Raw genomic sequence first — 16,260 nt, forward strand, 5'->3', positions numbered from 1 at the left:
GATTTTTTTTTCTTTTTTAGTTCTTTTAGTTTTTACCTTTTTTAGTTTTTTTAAGTTTTTTAGATGAAAATTTTTTTTAGTTTTTTTCATTTTTTTCTTTTTAGTTTTTTATTGGTTTTTACCTTTTTTTTTAGCTTTTTTAGTTTTTTTCCTTTTTTCTTTTTACTTTTTTTTTTAGTTTTTATCTTTTTTATTTTTATTCTTAATTTTATTAGTTTTCTTTTTCTCTTCTATTTTTCAGTTTTTTCCTTTTTTTAAGTTTTTTTTTTAGTTTTTAGTTTTTTTAGTTTTTTTTCCTTTTTTTCTTTTTAGTTTTTTATTGGTTTTTACCTTTTTTTTTTAGCTTTTTTAGTTTTTTTTCGTTTTTTCTTTTTACTTTTTTTTTTAGTTTTTATCTTTTTTTTTTATTTTATTCTTAATTTTATTAGTTTTCTTTTTCTCTTCTATTTTTCAGTTTTTTCCTTTTTTTTAAGTTTTTTTTTTAGTTTTTAGTTTTTTTAGTTTTTTAGTTTTTTTAGTATTTTTAGTTTTTTAGCTTTTTTATTTTTTTTATTAGTTTTTAGTTTTTTTTGTAGTTTTTGCCTTTTTTTAGTTTTTTCAGTTTTTTTTTTAGTTTTTAGTTTTTTACCTTTTTTAGCCTAACCAGGATTTGAACCTGGGACCTTAATTCTCCGTTCTGACACCCTCTCTCACCGAGTGACTACTCCAGCATGTTCATTTTGGTGTTTTAAATGGTATATTATTAACCAAATTAATGTGTTTTACAATATACTAAGCATCGTCAAAGCAAAAATGACGACAACTAATTTCATGACGTCAGCCGAAACATGACGTCACCTGATCCACAGATCCACAGATCCACAGACAACTTATTTTTATGTATATAGATATAGATTGAGATAATAAGAAAACTGGTTTCCAAAGAGTATGTCTCTGATAAAGTTTATCTCATCTTTGATATGATATTCGGAGAAAATGTTTAGGGCACAATCGATTATAACAGCTTATTTAACTTTTGGGGGTATTTTGATTTAAAATGGAGATACTGGCTGTTTTTTCTGGATTTACTGTAGCTAGTAAAATCCAGTTATCAAAACCACGAATCATTAATACATCTGGAAACGGTAATCTATTTGTATTTTCAATTTCAAAGGCAAATTACAAGTTTTGGTCATCTGTATTAAGGTTATCTGAAAAATCCCAGGTATATCTTCCCAATAATTCCATTATGTTATTACGTCATCTGTGTGACGTCCCCAATAGATATGTTTCAAAATATATGAGTTTATAGCCCAATTTCTGAGGTTTTCTACAAAAATATTTGCCAGTAGCCTGGATAGAGTTTCCCCATTAGTAGACCCTTTTTTTATGATACACAGAATTAAGGAACTAAAAAATATACATTGAATACTAATTACTAAGTTTATATAGGGACATTTTATTCCTGTTGTTTAATCTTCGATTAAATGATAATCTGGATGTATTCTTTTTTTAATAATTGCTCAGATAATGCCACATCAAAATTTGTTTACATATAAATTATGTAAAAACTATTGTTTTTTTTAAATACATACATTTTAAGATTTTCCAATAAATCTACCAAATTACTCACGTATTGTTTTTGGGAATAAAGCAAATGCTTGAAGACTGTTCGTACCCACTTTTTGATATTGGAAGCAAGGGCTTTCGTACATGCTACGATGGGCCTTAAGGGAATATCTTACTTATGTAACTTTGGTAAACCGTAAAACTTTGGCCAAAAGCTGATGTGGGGTAAAAATTTGTTTTATAATTGTGGCTTGATTTTACCGTTTTGTTTTAGATTCTTTAATTTGGTTATAATTTTATTAGCAAAGCGATCAGTATGATTGTGAGTCATTGTTGTATATGTATGTTTGTCTCTTAAGTGTGAATACAATTTTGTTGTCGCAATGTATCGTATCCATGACAACAAGTAAATTGCTTTTTTCTGCTTTAGTTATTATAAGAGGCGGGTCTTTGGAAAGATTAGATAATGTTTTTAAGGTGTACGAATTTTCTGGTGACAAATTAGTAGGGAACATAATTTTTTTTGCTGCTGTTAAGGGTGTCTATAATACAAGGTCTAACTTCATCTGGGTTAGAAACAGATGTATTGTATTTGTGCAAAGAGGATTCTAGGGAGAAAACTATATCTGCCAGTGGAACTTGTTTTGGTACAAAATAGAAATTTGAACCTTTCTAATAGTTTGGATAGCCGAAGGTTTAAGTGTTCTAGAAGAGGGATTAGCAATAGCGGGTCCATTTCGAACATAAACGCGATGTGAAGCGTCTACTACCCTTCTACATGCTGGGAGGAAAGACGCTTTCGTTTAATATCTTCATAACCCCCATTTGGCGTTCTATCCGAATATATAATTTTTTTTCCATATTCCCTTAATCGATTTAAAATATGTATATTCTCAAAAAGACTTTTTGAAAAATCTGATGACTTTTAAAACTTACACAAATGAGTGTCAAATGATTCAAGTCGTTAACGATTTGCAATCAAATCTGATACTAAATCAATTAAGTTTTAACTCTTGCCATGGATATAACTTCATTCCTTTGACACCAATAAGTACAAGTTCATTTTCAGCAAGATGTGTCAAGAGTCTTTTACTTTGGTCACGATAGGTTCAAAGTAAAAGGCATTAGGCCTACAACACCTGATAAAACTTTAGATAAATCTTCTTCCTGTTTTGGCACTTTCACAGTTTCAGAATTTTGAGCTTGATCAAAGACATTTACTCCGAGCGGTCTTTCACGATCAGGTTTATGCTTGTCGACATCTCGAATGGCATCTTGAAGCAAAATTAATTTTTCACCGTCGGCTACCAAGATAATCTTTAAAGTGCTCTTTTGGTGAAATAGTGAGTTCAATTGGCGGTAATTTGTAAGACTTAGCCATCTTGAGAAAGGTGTTCACAAGTTCCACGATTATCGGGAGTAACATTGAAGAGAAACTACCACTGGCTTGAACAAGCCGTTTTCTTTTAAAGTCTTTTCCTTTTCTTTTGCAAGCTAGGGCACGTGCACGTGAAAGATGTGATTTGTCTGTTGCATAGCCACTTCTGGCAGTTGAATAATGCCATTGGTTAAATTTAAACCAAGCTCAGATAGGAGATTAATGAATTCATTGTCAGCACCATGTTGGAGTGTAACTTTCCTAAGTTGCGGTTTTGAATTACCTAGGAGGGAAAATAAAGGTCTGTTCTGATGTAGTTTCTCGGAGTATAAATACGGTTACTCATCAAAGATAGGTAACTCGGGCATTAGTCGTTTTTTTACAGGTAAAAATCATGACTAATTAAATTCCTTTCCAATCTAACCACCTTAGAAAAATAAACTGTGAATAGAATTTTGAATAGAAATTCTTCAAGAGATATTCTTTTTGAGGAAATAATATGTCTTTTTTGTTTTTTGTCCTAAATTTACTGTTTTTACTTTCTGTGTATGAGAAAATTGTGCTTCTTTCCGGGTATTTAAGTATAATTTGCATCTTAAAGACTTATTCATTTCTGATGACTAAAGACTAAATCATTTCTATAGGATTCTAAGAATTTTTGTTGATTGATAAACTTAGTGTATTTTTTTCCTAAGTTTTTAAATAAACGATGTCATACCTAACTACTCCCCATGAGCTAGACGTACATAGTGACGAAGAAAATACTGCCTTTCCATCATAAAGAACAAAATACATTGATTTTAAGGGGAGTTTCTTATGTATTTTTTTTATTTGTTTTGTTGGATTTATGGATTCATTTGCAAGGATAGCCCATGGACATAGGGTCAAAATATTGATTTAAAGTTCATGTTCCAATGTCTAATAGAAAAAAATTCTTATTGTTCAACTTGTATTTTGTTGTTTTTTCAAAAGTGATGGGGTTGCAGTAATATGCAACTTAAAAAAAACGCCTTTTTTAGCATCAATTGCAAACTGCTACAAGGGCACCGGCAAAATGTTTTTCAAGGGGGTAGACACCAGAATAGCCGTGTTGGCTGGGGGACTATAAATATATTATTTTTAAGTAAAATTAGGAAAAGAATCTCAAATAAAAGGAACGAATAAATTTACATACAATTGAAACAAAAAATAAATTTCCAACGACAAGGATTCCTGGCAAAAGGATCAGTCCATTTATTTAATAGTGTGTTTGATTATAATGCATTTAACATTAAGAGAAAATCAGGCTCAAATTAAAGTTACAGAAATTTCAATTGCTTCCAAAGATTGAAATTGATGCGGACATGTCTTTCCACAATTTTCTAAGTCTTAAAATAGGTTACAAAAGGATCAGATATAATCAAAAATTATCCTACCCGCATAGATACCAGGTTAAGATTTTATAACGGCCTAATCCTCCCGCTCAAACTGAAATCTTTTATATCTTCAGACTTTAAAAAATTACAGAATAGCGAAAGGAAAAAACTAAATTTGCACTTACAATCTAGCTGTCAAATGAATCCTTTTCTTTTGATTGTCCAATTCTTCTGAATAAAACAAACATAGATAAAATGTCAAAAAATATTATCACAAGAGAATCCTATCAAATAGTTTGTGATAACAAATTGTAAGTAAAGCGTAACTTGGACCAAAATTCACTGAAAATAAAAATGGATTTCTTTATGACAATTGGTAAGCCAACAGAACTGGCTTTAAACCCTGATTCTAGATGTGTAAAGTTAATTCAGTTTTCTTACCCACCAAAAGCAACGAATCTGAAAAATATTGTCAAATTTTGGAAAACGTGGGAGCATCCTCCCCCCCCAAAAAAAAAGAAAATCTTAGCGAAAATCTCTTATCAGATAGACCATATCAGAGAACCCCACCGTAGAGGATTTAATTTTCCATTAGAAAATGTGGAACATCGCATTTTTTCCAGAAGAAAGATTTTTTTTTTGTTGATGCATGTTTTTGTTCCTAGGGATGATCGTATCAAATTGGTGATCCTAGATAATTGGGTTAGAACTCATTTCAGCATAAATTTAAAGGTCCTTTTTAGTTGACCATAGGATTTTGCCAGGGGATAATGTTGTTTTCTGTCATTTTATGGCTCCAAACTAAGACTCTGTCCCAAACAAAACGAATTTGCAATCAATTTAGAATTATGAGGTGACTAAATGATTTAACAGTATCAAAAACTATATTTTAGGCTTCCTATTGTAGAAAAAATAGTGCCCTGTAACAGTGCTCGATTAAGCCAAGTTGATTCACATTATTTTTTAATGAAATCACGTTTGGTGATGTGTAATTGCATATCAGCTATAATGGAGGATAGGTGAGTTGTTCTTTAGGAGGGGCAGGGGTACATGCGTATGTTAGCGTATTTTAATGGCCAAACTGATTACTCTTCATGAGCCTTCAGATAAATGTTGAAAGTGGTAGGAGAAGGAAGTGGGAATTAATATTTCTCGATGGAGCAAAAATATTCCATTCACTTGAATACACAAACAGGGGGGAGGGGTTTAAGAAGGGCTATCATAAGCTCTACTAGGAAATTTCTTTGTGGTGGTGAATACTGCTAGGACCTTTTTTTCAACAATTTTAAATGGTAATAATTTGCTATTCTATATATGGGAAATTTTTCAGTGTATATTCTAATAGATAAGGGATTTATTTATTAATCAGAAAATTATACTGTAGAGGTTTTGATGGCTAAAGCTATGTAGAACATCAAAAGTCTAACACAATTTCTATCTATATAAACAATAATACCCCTCTCCATTCAATTGAAATTTTGGAGTAGAAATATTAACCAGGACCTTTTCACCAAAAATACTTTGGTGAAATAGATTTAAAAAAGACTTTTTCCAACTGAAAGCAAGGAACAGATTAGGAATTATTAAAAAAAATATTTTTATATGAAAGGGACTGTTTCCTCCTTACTAGTTACCCTGAAGTTTGGATTTTTGTCCAAATCCCTTAAGAACATCTACTAAAATATAAGGGCTATTAAATTGCGAAAATTTTATTTTTTAAGCACTTAAATGCTTTTTTCATAATAAGCATGGTATCTAAGGGGGGGGGGGTAGTTCTTCTTATATACAGATCAATTTCTATTTGTTTAAGTTTTAAACTTGCTCTTTACTTCTAGTTGATTTTTTTTTATTTGTTTAATTACATTCCATGAAACGGTATATTTTAATGAACACAATACTTTTGCTAACGCACAAAAATCAGTCAATATTTCAATGATCTTTGTTTGGTTTTTGATTTAAATGTAATTTTAAATTTAGAATTTGATTTAAAGCTTAAGGACCAACATTTTCTCAAAGGCAGAGAAAAAAGTATGCCAAGTAAAGCAAGATTATAGAAAAATAAAAAAGTAAAGTAATTACAAAAAAAAAATACACAAAACAATAGCCTAGTTATGAGAAATGTAATATGAGCTCCCAGCATTCAGTTCAAATGAGCAATTAAATAAAAAAGACAAGTTTTTTCAGCTGAAAGCAATGAATGGGGTTTCCCCTCCTCAAAACCTTGCTACTTACGTCAAAGGTTGCTGAGGAAGGGGCAACCCCTTTCACATGAATAATAATTTAGGTTCGTTTAAGTAATAATGTTGGTCCTCCTCCAAATTAATTTCCGATCGTTTTTTAAATAATGCCAGGAAGTTTGGCCCCACCTCCAAGGAGAAATCCCTTCTCCCCACGGATAAATCATCTAGACAACTCAGTACTGGTGAAAATTTTTCATGGAAAATTACCCTTACCGAAGCCACGCGTCAAATTAAGACGGAAAAGAGAAAGCAAGACATGTAAAAAGAATTTTGTATAGGAATTCTGGCAAATTCCCCCTGTCTATAATTTTACCTGAAAATATCACCCCTTGGAAACCTACCACCCAATGAAAATCCCCCATTAAAAACCAAAAGCTGAAAATTCGTCCCCTCAATCCCTGAAATGGTATGTATATTTCCCAATAGCAAATACTATAGGTAAACAATGGGCAAATTTTATAACTTAAAGATCTTTCCACTGGGGCTATCTGTCAGTACAGTGCAAATGGTACCAAGGCTTTTTGTCAAAAAGTTCTTGATAACGATCAAACAGTTTGTGGTAGCTATCTGTTGGTAAGAAGCGATACACCTCTACAGTAACCAAAATTCTAAAATAGGGAATTATACGACCCTGAGAATACTTGCCTGATTTGCGAAAAAAGAGCAATACACCCTCTAAAAGTGAACGAATCATAGTGAAAATCACACCATCATATTCAGCTTATCAGAGAACCTTGCTATAAAGGTCACAAGCTCCCATCTGTAAAAATATGGAATTTTGTTTGTTTTACCAGGAGAAAATCTCGGATGTGTTTTTTTTCTTTTTTCAGGAGTGAGTGTGTCGAGCCATAGTCCTAAAATATCGGGAGTGGCTCATTCGAACGGAATTTGAAGTCCCAGTGCTTTTTTTCCAGTAACAAAAAATGTTGGAGGGCAAATAGTTCCCCTCCCAATCCCCTTTTCCCCATAGTCATAAGATTGAAATTGTAAGATTGCCATTTTGTTTAGAATAGTTGAAAGGGGCAAGTAACTATGCTTTGATGAATAATAAGAAACCCCATATCCCCTGGGAAAAGGTCTGTAAGTAATGAATTTTGCCTATTGTTCACGGATAGTAACTGTTATTGGGAAGTATACTGACATTTTTTTTTTCAGTGGAAGGATTTTCTGCTTTGTCGATTTTCCATGAGGAGAAGTTTTCGGGAGACGAATAGACTCACCAGGGGAGACTTTACACTGGGGGAATCATCCAGAATTCCTTAAAGAAACTCCTTTATTTCTCTTACTTTCAAAGTTCGTGGTAAAGAACTGTAAGTAAGGAGCGAGCCGGCTCAAAAGTAACCGAAACAAATAGATACATCAAAAGAATTGAATTTTTATATTGTTTTTAATAGATAAGTTTCATTGGGCTCATAATCAAAGATTATGAGCCCAAGAAAATTTGCCTGATATTTGAAAAAAAGGAAGAAACACCTCCTAAAAGCCTTAGGATCTTAATAATAATTACACCATAAGATTCAGTGAATCAAGGAATCCTACCATGGAAGTTTCAAGTTCCTATCTTTAAAAATGAGGAATTTCGCATTTTTTTTTGCCAGAAGACAGATCACGGATGTGTGTTTATTTTTGTTTGTTGTCAGGGCTGATCGTATCGACCATGTGGTCCTTGGATATCAAAGGTGGGCTCATTTGAATGAAATAATACATTATAGTGTCCTTTCATATGACCAAAAAGCTGGAGGGCCTCTAGGCCCCCTTTCACGCCACATTTCTCTCAAAATCCCCCGATCAAAATTTTGAGACATCCTTTTTGTTCAGTATACTTGAAAGGTCAAATCACTATGCCTTTGAAAATATCATGACCCCCAAAGCCCCTGGAAAAAGATCTTGAAGTTACAAATCTGCCCAATATATACGTATAATATTTGTTATTGGGAAGCATGCAAACATTTTGGAGAGGGAGGCCAATTTATCGCTTCTGGGATTTTCTACGGGGATAATTTTTCATGTGGGAGGGAATTTTCAACATGGTAAATTTCTTAGGGGTGATTTTATACTGCAAGATTTTGCAAGAATTCCTATACAAAATTCTACTTCTGTCTTGCTTTGTCTTTGCTGACTTGATTTTACGCGTGGAAATATTAAGAGTAATTGTCCGGGGTAAATTGTCACCCGGATTGAGTTTTCTAAAAAGTAAATCTGTGAGGAGGAGGGATTTTTCACTGGGTTGTTGCTACAGAAAAAGCAAAAAGGCCTTTTTCCGTGTGGGGTAGACTTAAGGATGAATCCACTAAATCTTGGCCACCACCCAAGTAAGGAACAGGTGAATTCTGGGCTAATAGTATCTGAAACTTCAAGAAAATGCATATAAGATGGGTGTCGAGCCTTCGCTCCTAGGAACGTATCAAGATTAGTATGAATTCTGGTGGCCCGTAGATGTTAAGAAATGGAAGTATATCTGGTCCAGGTGTTAAGAAATGTTCTGTATTGTTTGTGGTCATTTTTCTTAATCCGTTTGTGGTCTTTTTTGCTGTTACGAACTGACGGGTCAAAAAACAAAAAAAAATAATAAGTAAATAGCTCAGGTGTCTCTCATATTCCAAATGTAAACTCTTTCTCCCTTGAGTCTATTGTGCTTCAAAATTCATGAAGGTTTTGAAATAAAGAAATTTGAATATACCTGAATGATTGGCATCACTGAGTTGTTGGGTATGTGAAAGAAATAAGGTAGAAAAAACAAACTAAAAAACTAACTATCTTTAGCTTACACGGAAATAGTTATTAGAAACTAACCCCAAAGTTCCACTCATTTGTTCCAGGAGTATTGGACGTGCCCGCATTACTCGTGTTTCTTCTGTTGGTGTTTGAGCTATTGCCGTAATCTGTTGCATTTCTGGTATTGCTAATTTCATTACCCATGTCAAGCAATACCTGAAAATTTGGCAAGACGAAAAAACTGTAAAGAAGAGAAAGACAAGTATAATAATAGCCAGTGAAAGAACGAAGAGCACTATTCAAACATTTCAGTCATGACCTGCATTTGATCGTCTTCAGTGCAAATGGCCAAAAAAAATCCCAAAAATATAAAATAAAAACTAAAACTTAAAACAGAACCAGAAACTAAAATAGGAAAGACACTTTCAAAGCAACGTTGAAATGGGAACTCACCGTTATACTTTCACTGTCGAGGAGATTTGAGTTACCCTTATGTTGCCTTTTGGGGTTACAAACCATAATAAACATTTAAAATCTCAAAATGAATTACAAAATGGACCTGTTTGAGTACATAACAAATTGTTGAATATATAAGCAAGAAAAATCTGATAAATACTTTGGTTATTTTCATCTAACGAAGTAAAAAAAAAAAATGAGCTATAGATCGTAGTTGTAGCGGAATGCTATGAAAAGTCAATAATTAATTTTCAAAGTTTCATTTGAGCTATTGAGATGAAACTATCAAGAATATGATAGGGAATAAATTTTGAATTAAATCTATGAACTAAATAAAAGTTCAACCTTCAGTGGAAAGTAATGAGCAGTACTTAACTCTAAATAATGCGTAAATAAAACCTTTGAGAGGTTTCCAAAGATACCCCTTGAGGCAAACTTCATTTATTTCAAATTCCAAAAATTTTCGTATTTAGAACCTGCTCTGCATCAGCATAGTGTATTCAATGGATTGAATACATGTATTCTATGGATTAAATACACTATTCTTCTTCTCGACCTTTCACACAACAATTTTCTCTGTTGGATGTTTTCTTCTGGATGTTCAACGATAGATACAAAAAAAGTCGAAACAATATCGTTTTCGATATCGATGTTTATGTTTCGATATTCGATATCTACATTTGGTAGATTCAACTCCTCTGCTTTAATTCCACTCCTCGGCAACAAAATTTTTAAATTTCTATTAAATAAGCCTTAAGGATAAATTTTGTTATTTAGAAGGGGGAAGGAGGAATAGATTTGGGTTAAAGCAGCATTAAAAAATTACATAAGAATTAAGTGATGAATGAAGACCATTTCATTTGAGCTCGACCTTGTTTAACTTAACCCCAAATCAACCCCACCCGTGTGCAATTTGACCTTCATTTAAAATTTCCCTAAGATAGCTCAACCACCCACTTACTAAAATCCCATTTCACTCCAGCATTATTCAACTTCACAGCTGCAGCCATTAAATGCAAGTATATGTGGAGCCTGGTCATGAAACATTTTGCAAATTTCAAATATATAAGCCAGAAGGATAATTTTTGTTTTTAGAAGGGGGAAAGAGGAACAGAACTGCGCTAAGACAGCATAAAAGAAAACACTTGCATAAGAATTAACGATTGAATAGAGATCATTTCATTCGAGCAACTCTTATTACTTAATCCGAAACGTGCTGGAATACCTTTTCTAAGTATTAAAAAAAAAAAAAACGTTCGGAAAAAGAAGTTTTTCGAAGAAAAGTAAAGCCTGCATTCAACTTAAGATCAGCCAAATTAAAAATCTATAATAATTCAACCTCAGAATGACTAAAAATTACTATAAAAGAATAAATGTACCCGAAAACGAACAGAAATTGTATAAACAATCATAGCAAACAAATATACCAGAGGAAATAAATGAACAAATTAATCTTAGAACGAGTAGAAGTTAAACTGAATATGCGAATCAATCTTAAAACGAACAAAAATCGCTACAAAAAAGAGTTTGGCTACTGTCTCTAAAAGTAAAACTATTAAGCCTATTGAAAACGAATTGCATTACAAACACTTTCTTTTTCACTTTTTACAACATTGACAATAAAATGAAAATTACTATCTTAAACTGATCACCTTTCAGCAATTAATATTTTTTTACATCAAATATTCAGGTTAATTTATTAGTTCTTTCCACGACTGTACAAGACGCATATAGTTTTCATCACAAACAAGAGATTGCCTACTGCCTGTTTCTCTAACCTTAAAATTCTAAGGCCTTCTGCGTATCTTGCGCTTTACTAAAACAAATTATATATTCTTTAGCACTTATCACAGTATTGAAAATAAAAGACAATTACATTGGAATAAAATCTTGAACTAGTGAGCTGTCAGTAATTAATATCGATGTATCAGTTTGATTTTATTAGTTATTTCCACGGCTGTTCAAGACAGATATAGTTTTCAGTAAAGACGCAATAGGCTTTATACTCTTAGAGTTAGGGTAGGGGACAGTATCAAAACTCTCGTTTGTAGTGATTTTTGTTTGTTTTAAGCTTGATTTCAATATTCAATTGAAGTTCTATTGGTTTTAAGATTTATTTATTCATTTTTATTAGTCCCTGTTGTACATTTGTTTGCCATTATTGCTTATTTTATTTTCTGTTCGTTTTGGTTTCATTAATTCTTTAATAGTAATTTCTAGTTGTTTTGAGTCAGAATTATTATAGATTTTTATTAACGCTGATTTTTTGCGTAATAAGGCCTTTTTTTCTTAGAAAAGCTTCTTTTAAGGAAAGTTATTAAAATTTATTTCTGTTTTTCTTTGATTGCAAAAGTTTCACGTTTTTCAAAATTACCTATTTCAAAATCAAATCTTGTTTAAACATCAAAGTTTCATCAAACTGTTAAAACTAGTATCAAAGTAACAAAGTAAACGAAGCATCCAAGCAGAAAACAAGCAGCTTGCATAGCTTACAGCCTTTGCGCTGTAATTCAAATTTGCCCTGTAAATAAGGAATTCCAAGTATCAAAGTAACAATAAGGAGCTTTAATAGCTCACATTTATTTGGACTATTTTCAACAAAAAGGTTATCTCAAAATTGTGACCAGATACCTTTGGGGATAATTGGGATGGGAGCAGATTGCCCCTTTATCACTTTTGAATTTTAAAAAAAGAAATAGAAGTTTCAATTTCCAATCGAGTGAGACCACTCCGAACTTGTGAAAGTTAAAAACCTTGCCCCTAAATCATAATTGGAATTTTCAACCCCCTAAATCATAGTTATTTGTATTTTAGGACTATTTTCAGCTTGATATTTAAAAAAATTAACTGGGTGCAATTGGGAAAAAGCGCACGAGGAGGGGGGCTGGTTATATTCTGATCACTCGTTGATATTTTGACTCAAAAAATTCGGGGAAAGCGGACGTGGTGGTGGAAACCAGTTATCCTCCGATCACTTGTGAGTTTCAAAAGGAACTAGAACTTGCAAATTTGAAACAAATAAGCTTCCTTCAAAAAGTTTCGACCATTACTGCATTAAAAACTTGATATAATACTGAGGCATAACTTATAATGCTTGTCCTGGGCTTTGTGGGGTTATGTCAAGCCCAGAGGCATCGTCATATGATACAGGGACTATTTTGAACAAAATTGTTGTTTCAAATTTCGACAAGACTCATTCAGGTAAAAAGGTCATGGGTAAGGGGCTAGTTGCCCTCTGATAATTTTTGACTATTAAAATGGAACAAGAATTTACCTCCTAAGATTCTCCCCGATCACTTTTAACTCTTAAAAAAAGAACTAGAAACATTCAATTTGCAAACAAATAAGCCTTCCTCGAGGTTTATAAGACGACTCATAAAATAAAAACCTTTTATTCTCCAACAAAACTGTCTTGTGACCACAAACAACTTCATTTCGATTTTTAAAAGAAGACAGAAAAGTATGTTCAGTCGGTCAGACATGGCGAGGAAATCGCAGGATGAGGAAAACTATCAAAAACTTAAGCTCATAGTTGAAACTGCAATAATGGGCAGTGAGCAACAGGTTACACTTCGTACAAGATTTGTCCTTCTTTTTTGTCGTGGAATGAGAACTCCTTTCTGAACAATGGCACCTTCCAAACTCTTCTGATAATGAGGACGAGAAATGGTGACAAAGGTCTGGCAGAACATCTTCTCTAGAGAGTCAAATGTGTCACATTTCTTTCAGAATGGCCTGATTTCTGAATGCCTCGTTTGTAGGACTTCTTGAGAAACCCATTGTAAAAACATAAGCGTAGCCATTGCTTTTAGGTGCATGCTGATGAAACAGCCGATTATACCGATGGTGACCAGCTATCTGTCTTCGTCCACTGCCCCTGCGCCGAAAGCATTCATGATGATAGTGTGTTAGTTACATATTTAACTGGACCTGGTCTTGGTTCGTTATTCCTTCAGTTTTTTTTTTTAGTTTTTGAGATCTGGAAAAGCTGGTTGATCAAGGCTATGACTGAGCAGTAGTAGCGAGAGGTCATCTTAAAAATCTTCAAACCGTTATAAGCGAAAAATGCCTACCGGCACTTTTTATGCATTGTAGTGCACACAGTGTCAGCCTTGCAATCTCTTCTTTTCATTCAATTACAGCTCTTAAGCATTTCTTCAGAATGTTATAGCAAATCTAAGAAATACATGGTAGTTTGCCATTCAGAGCAAGGAATCTCGAGGAAAAAAATACTGATGTTCTGCTTGATTCTCAAAAGCAGGATCAGACTAGTCTTTTTTAAAATAAGACGGAGAGTGCCACAGATCAGTTGCGCGTCTTTTTTTAGCACTTTTGATTTATTTTGCGATCTCTGAAAGTACTTTAGAAGAATAACAATGCAGTAACGTCTGTAAAGGCATCGCTGGACTCTTTCAAACTTCTAAGGACTGTCCTATCCAAAGCAACAGAAGTGGATAAAAAACAGCACCACTACTTTCAATTCTTATTTTGACGAAGTTCGGTGTTTTGTAAAATCACTAGGACTTGAGATGACTCTTTTAAGACCAAGATATGGAAATATTATACATCTAAACAATCATAATATGTAAGTTCAGCAAAAAACCTCTCAATCTACTGCTTTTCTAGACCACTAAATATTTATTCACTTTTTACTTTCATTATTTTGATCCCTACACCATGAAATAGGGATCTGAATTGTTCAGGCTGAATCGTCCACAAGACATTTTACGGGGGCAGAGGGGAATTTCAGGGAGGAAGGGACTGTCTGAAGGGAATATAATGGGAGGATACATCCTAGATAGCACAAAATAAAGCGTATTGGCATCCTTACTAAAATTATCTGAATATTCCTCAGTACTTAAACCTTTATTTGCACTAGGCATCTTTCACTCTTGCATAGGAACCGGGATTTTTCATGCCATCTAACCCCAAACTCTCATCTGACCATTTTTTCAACAAAGTATTTAGGTTACTAGTATTCATTCAACTTTGCATGCAAAACATCCTGCATTAATTAACAAACGTTCAGGAATTAGATAAAAAAAACTTTTTAACTGAAAACAAGAAGCGATATTCAAACTAAAAACCAATAGAAATTATTCCGTAAATAAAGGGGGTTGACCCATCCTCAAAACCTGGCTCTTCAAGCTAAAGTTCTAACTTTTTGTTCCAATTCTTTAAGAACAATTTCTGAAACACTATTGCCGATACTAGTATAGAAAATGTATGTTCTGGACCACCTACCTCATCCATTTAGTTTGCATCGTTTTCAGACAATTTTACATCATTTTAATATCGATTATTGCACATTTTGAACATTGTTGAATGTTCTTGAAAATCAAATTTAGTCATATTCTTATAAAATTTCTCAATTTGAATCCGGGTTCTAGATAAACCCAACGGTTTACCCTCTTTTCAATTGAATGGACACCATTTTATATTAAATTTTTCGACATTTTTATAATTTCACATCCTGAGCTTTAAGATCAAAGGAGATCCTGTGAAATAAGGGTCTAATGATATTCCATTTTTCCTGTACTACCGATAAAAATAATAATTTAATGTTTAGTGGATAGGTCGATATTAATATTTAAATATTTTATTTTATATTTATTTTTTCTTTCAATAACCTTTAAAATCATACCTTTATCTAATTTTTGAAATTTCTTTTCAAGATCAGCTGCTTTAGAATCAAAAAGCTTAGGTGCAAATAGATAAGCAATTTCACCTTTAAAATCGACAGTAATAACGGGTTTATTTTCATATTTAGATTTAACACATTTCAGTCGTGTAATCATGTATTACATTCCATGATAAACGACTTCTTTCCACTCATGCACTCAAGAAACCAGTTTCATAATGAGCACATATGACGCAAGTCTTACATACATCTCGAGCCTAAGAGACTCCACGTGATATTCAAAACCATTTAACTTCTCTTGTTTATTATATTTTTCACAAGGAATAAACTGTAATGTTTTGCATAATTCATTTTCTCGTATAATTATTTCTTCATAAGCCAATTCACCTGATATATACATAGCAAGCAATTCTAAACAAAACCGATAAGCAATTTTATACTCAGCCTTTCTTTTTGTTATTCTGCGACATTTCTCAAGTATTTCAATTAGAACTGTCCCAAGACTTAAAGAAGCAAGGAGTAGCAAAGCAAATGTAGATAAACTTGATGCACTAAATAAAAATTTTGATAGTAATAAAGCATTACTAACATTTTGATCATATTTAAAACTTCTGCAATAAACCAATAATCTCTTTTCTAATTCTTCTTAAATCTTCTTTTATATAATCAACAAATAAATGACCACAATTCAAATCATTAAAATTTTGATAGAATGTAGAATGATAGGCAATTTAGCTTCTCTGAACTCTTTAAATAGTTGAAATTCCATTTCCAGGTTGAATTCCGAAAGAATCATAAAATTCTACAAATAAGTACTTGCGATAATTAAAATGACAAGTCCAATGCGTCCCAGGCAATTTCGTAAAGTCATGATTGATTACACCACATTCTTTTTTCTTTATTTTACTTATTAGGTTATCTTGAGAA

At 32.6% G+C, this 16,260-nt stretch overlaps 1 protein-coding gene across 1 annotated transcript in view; it reads right to left on the bottom strand.

Moving 5' to 3' along the window:
* The window catches only part of LOC136031909 (zinc finger CCHC domain-containing protein 24-like), a 67,344-nt gene extending 51,396 nt beyond the window's left edge, over nucleotides 1-15,948 (bottom strand). The window contains exons 1-2 of the mRNA XM_065711904.1: nucleotides 15,923-15,948; nucleotides 9,315-9,477 (exon numbers count right to left, since the gene is read on the bottom strand). Of these exons, the coding sequence (XP_065567976.1) occupies nucleotides 9,315-9,477; nucleotides 15,923-15,933 (174 nt within the window). The 5' untranslated portion in view covers nucleotides 15,934-15,948. The remainder of the gene's footprint in view (nucleotides 1-9,314; nucleotides 9,478-15,922) is intronic.
* Nucleotides 15,949-16,260: the final 312 nt, after the last annotated feature.

Source organism: Artemia franciscana, chromosome 10, assembly GCF_032884065.1.
Source record: "Artemia franciscana chromosome 10, ASM3288406v1, whole genome shotgun sequence".
Taxonomy (NCBI): Eukaryota; Metazoa; Arthropoda; class Branchiopoda; order Anostraca; family Artemiidae; genus Artemia; species Artemia franciscana.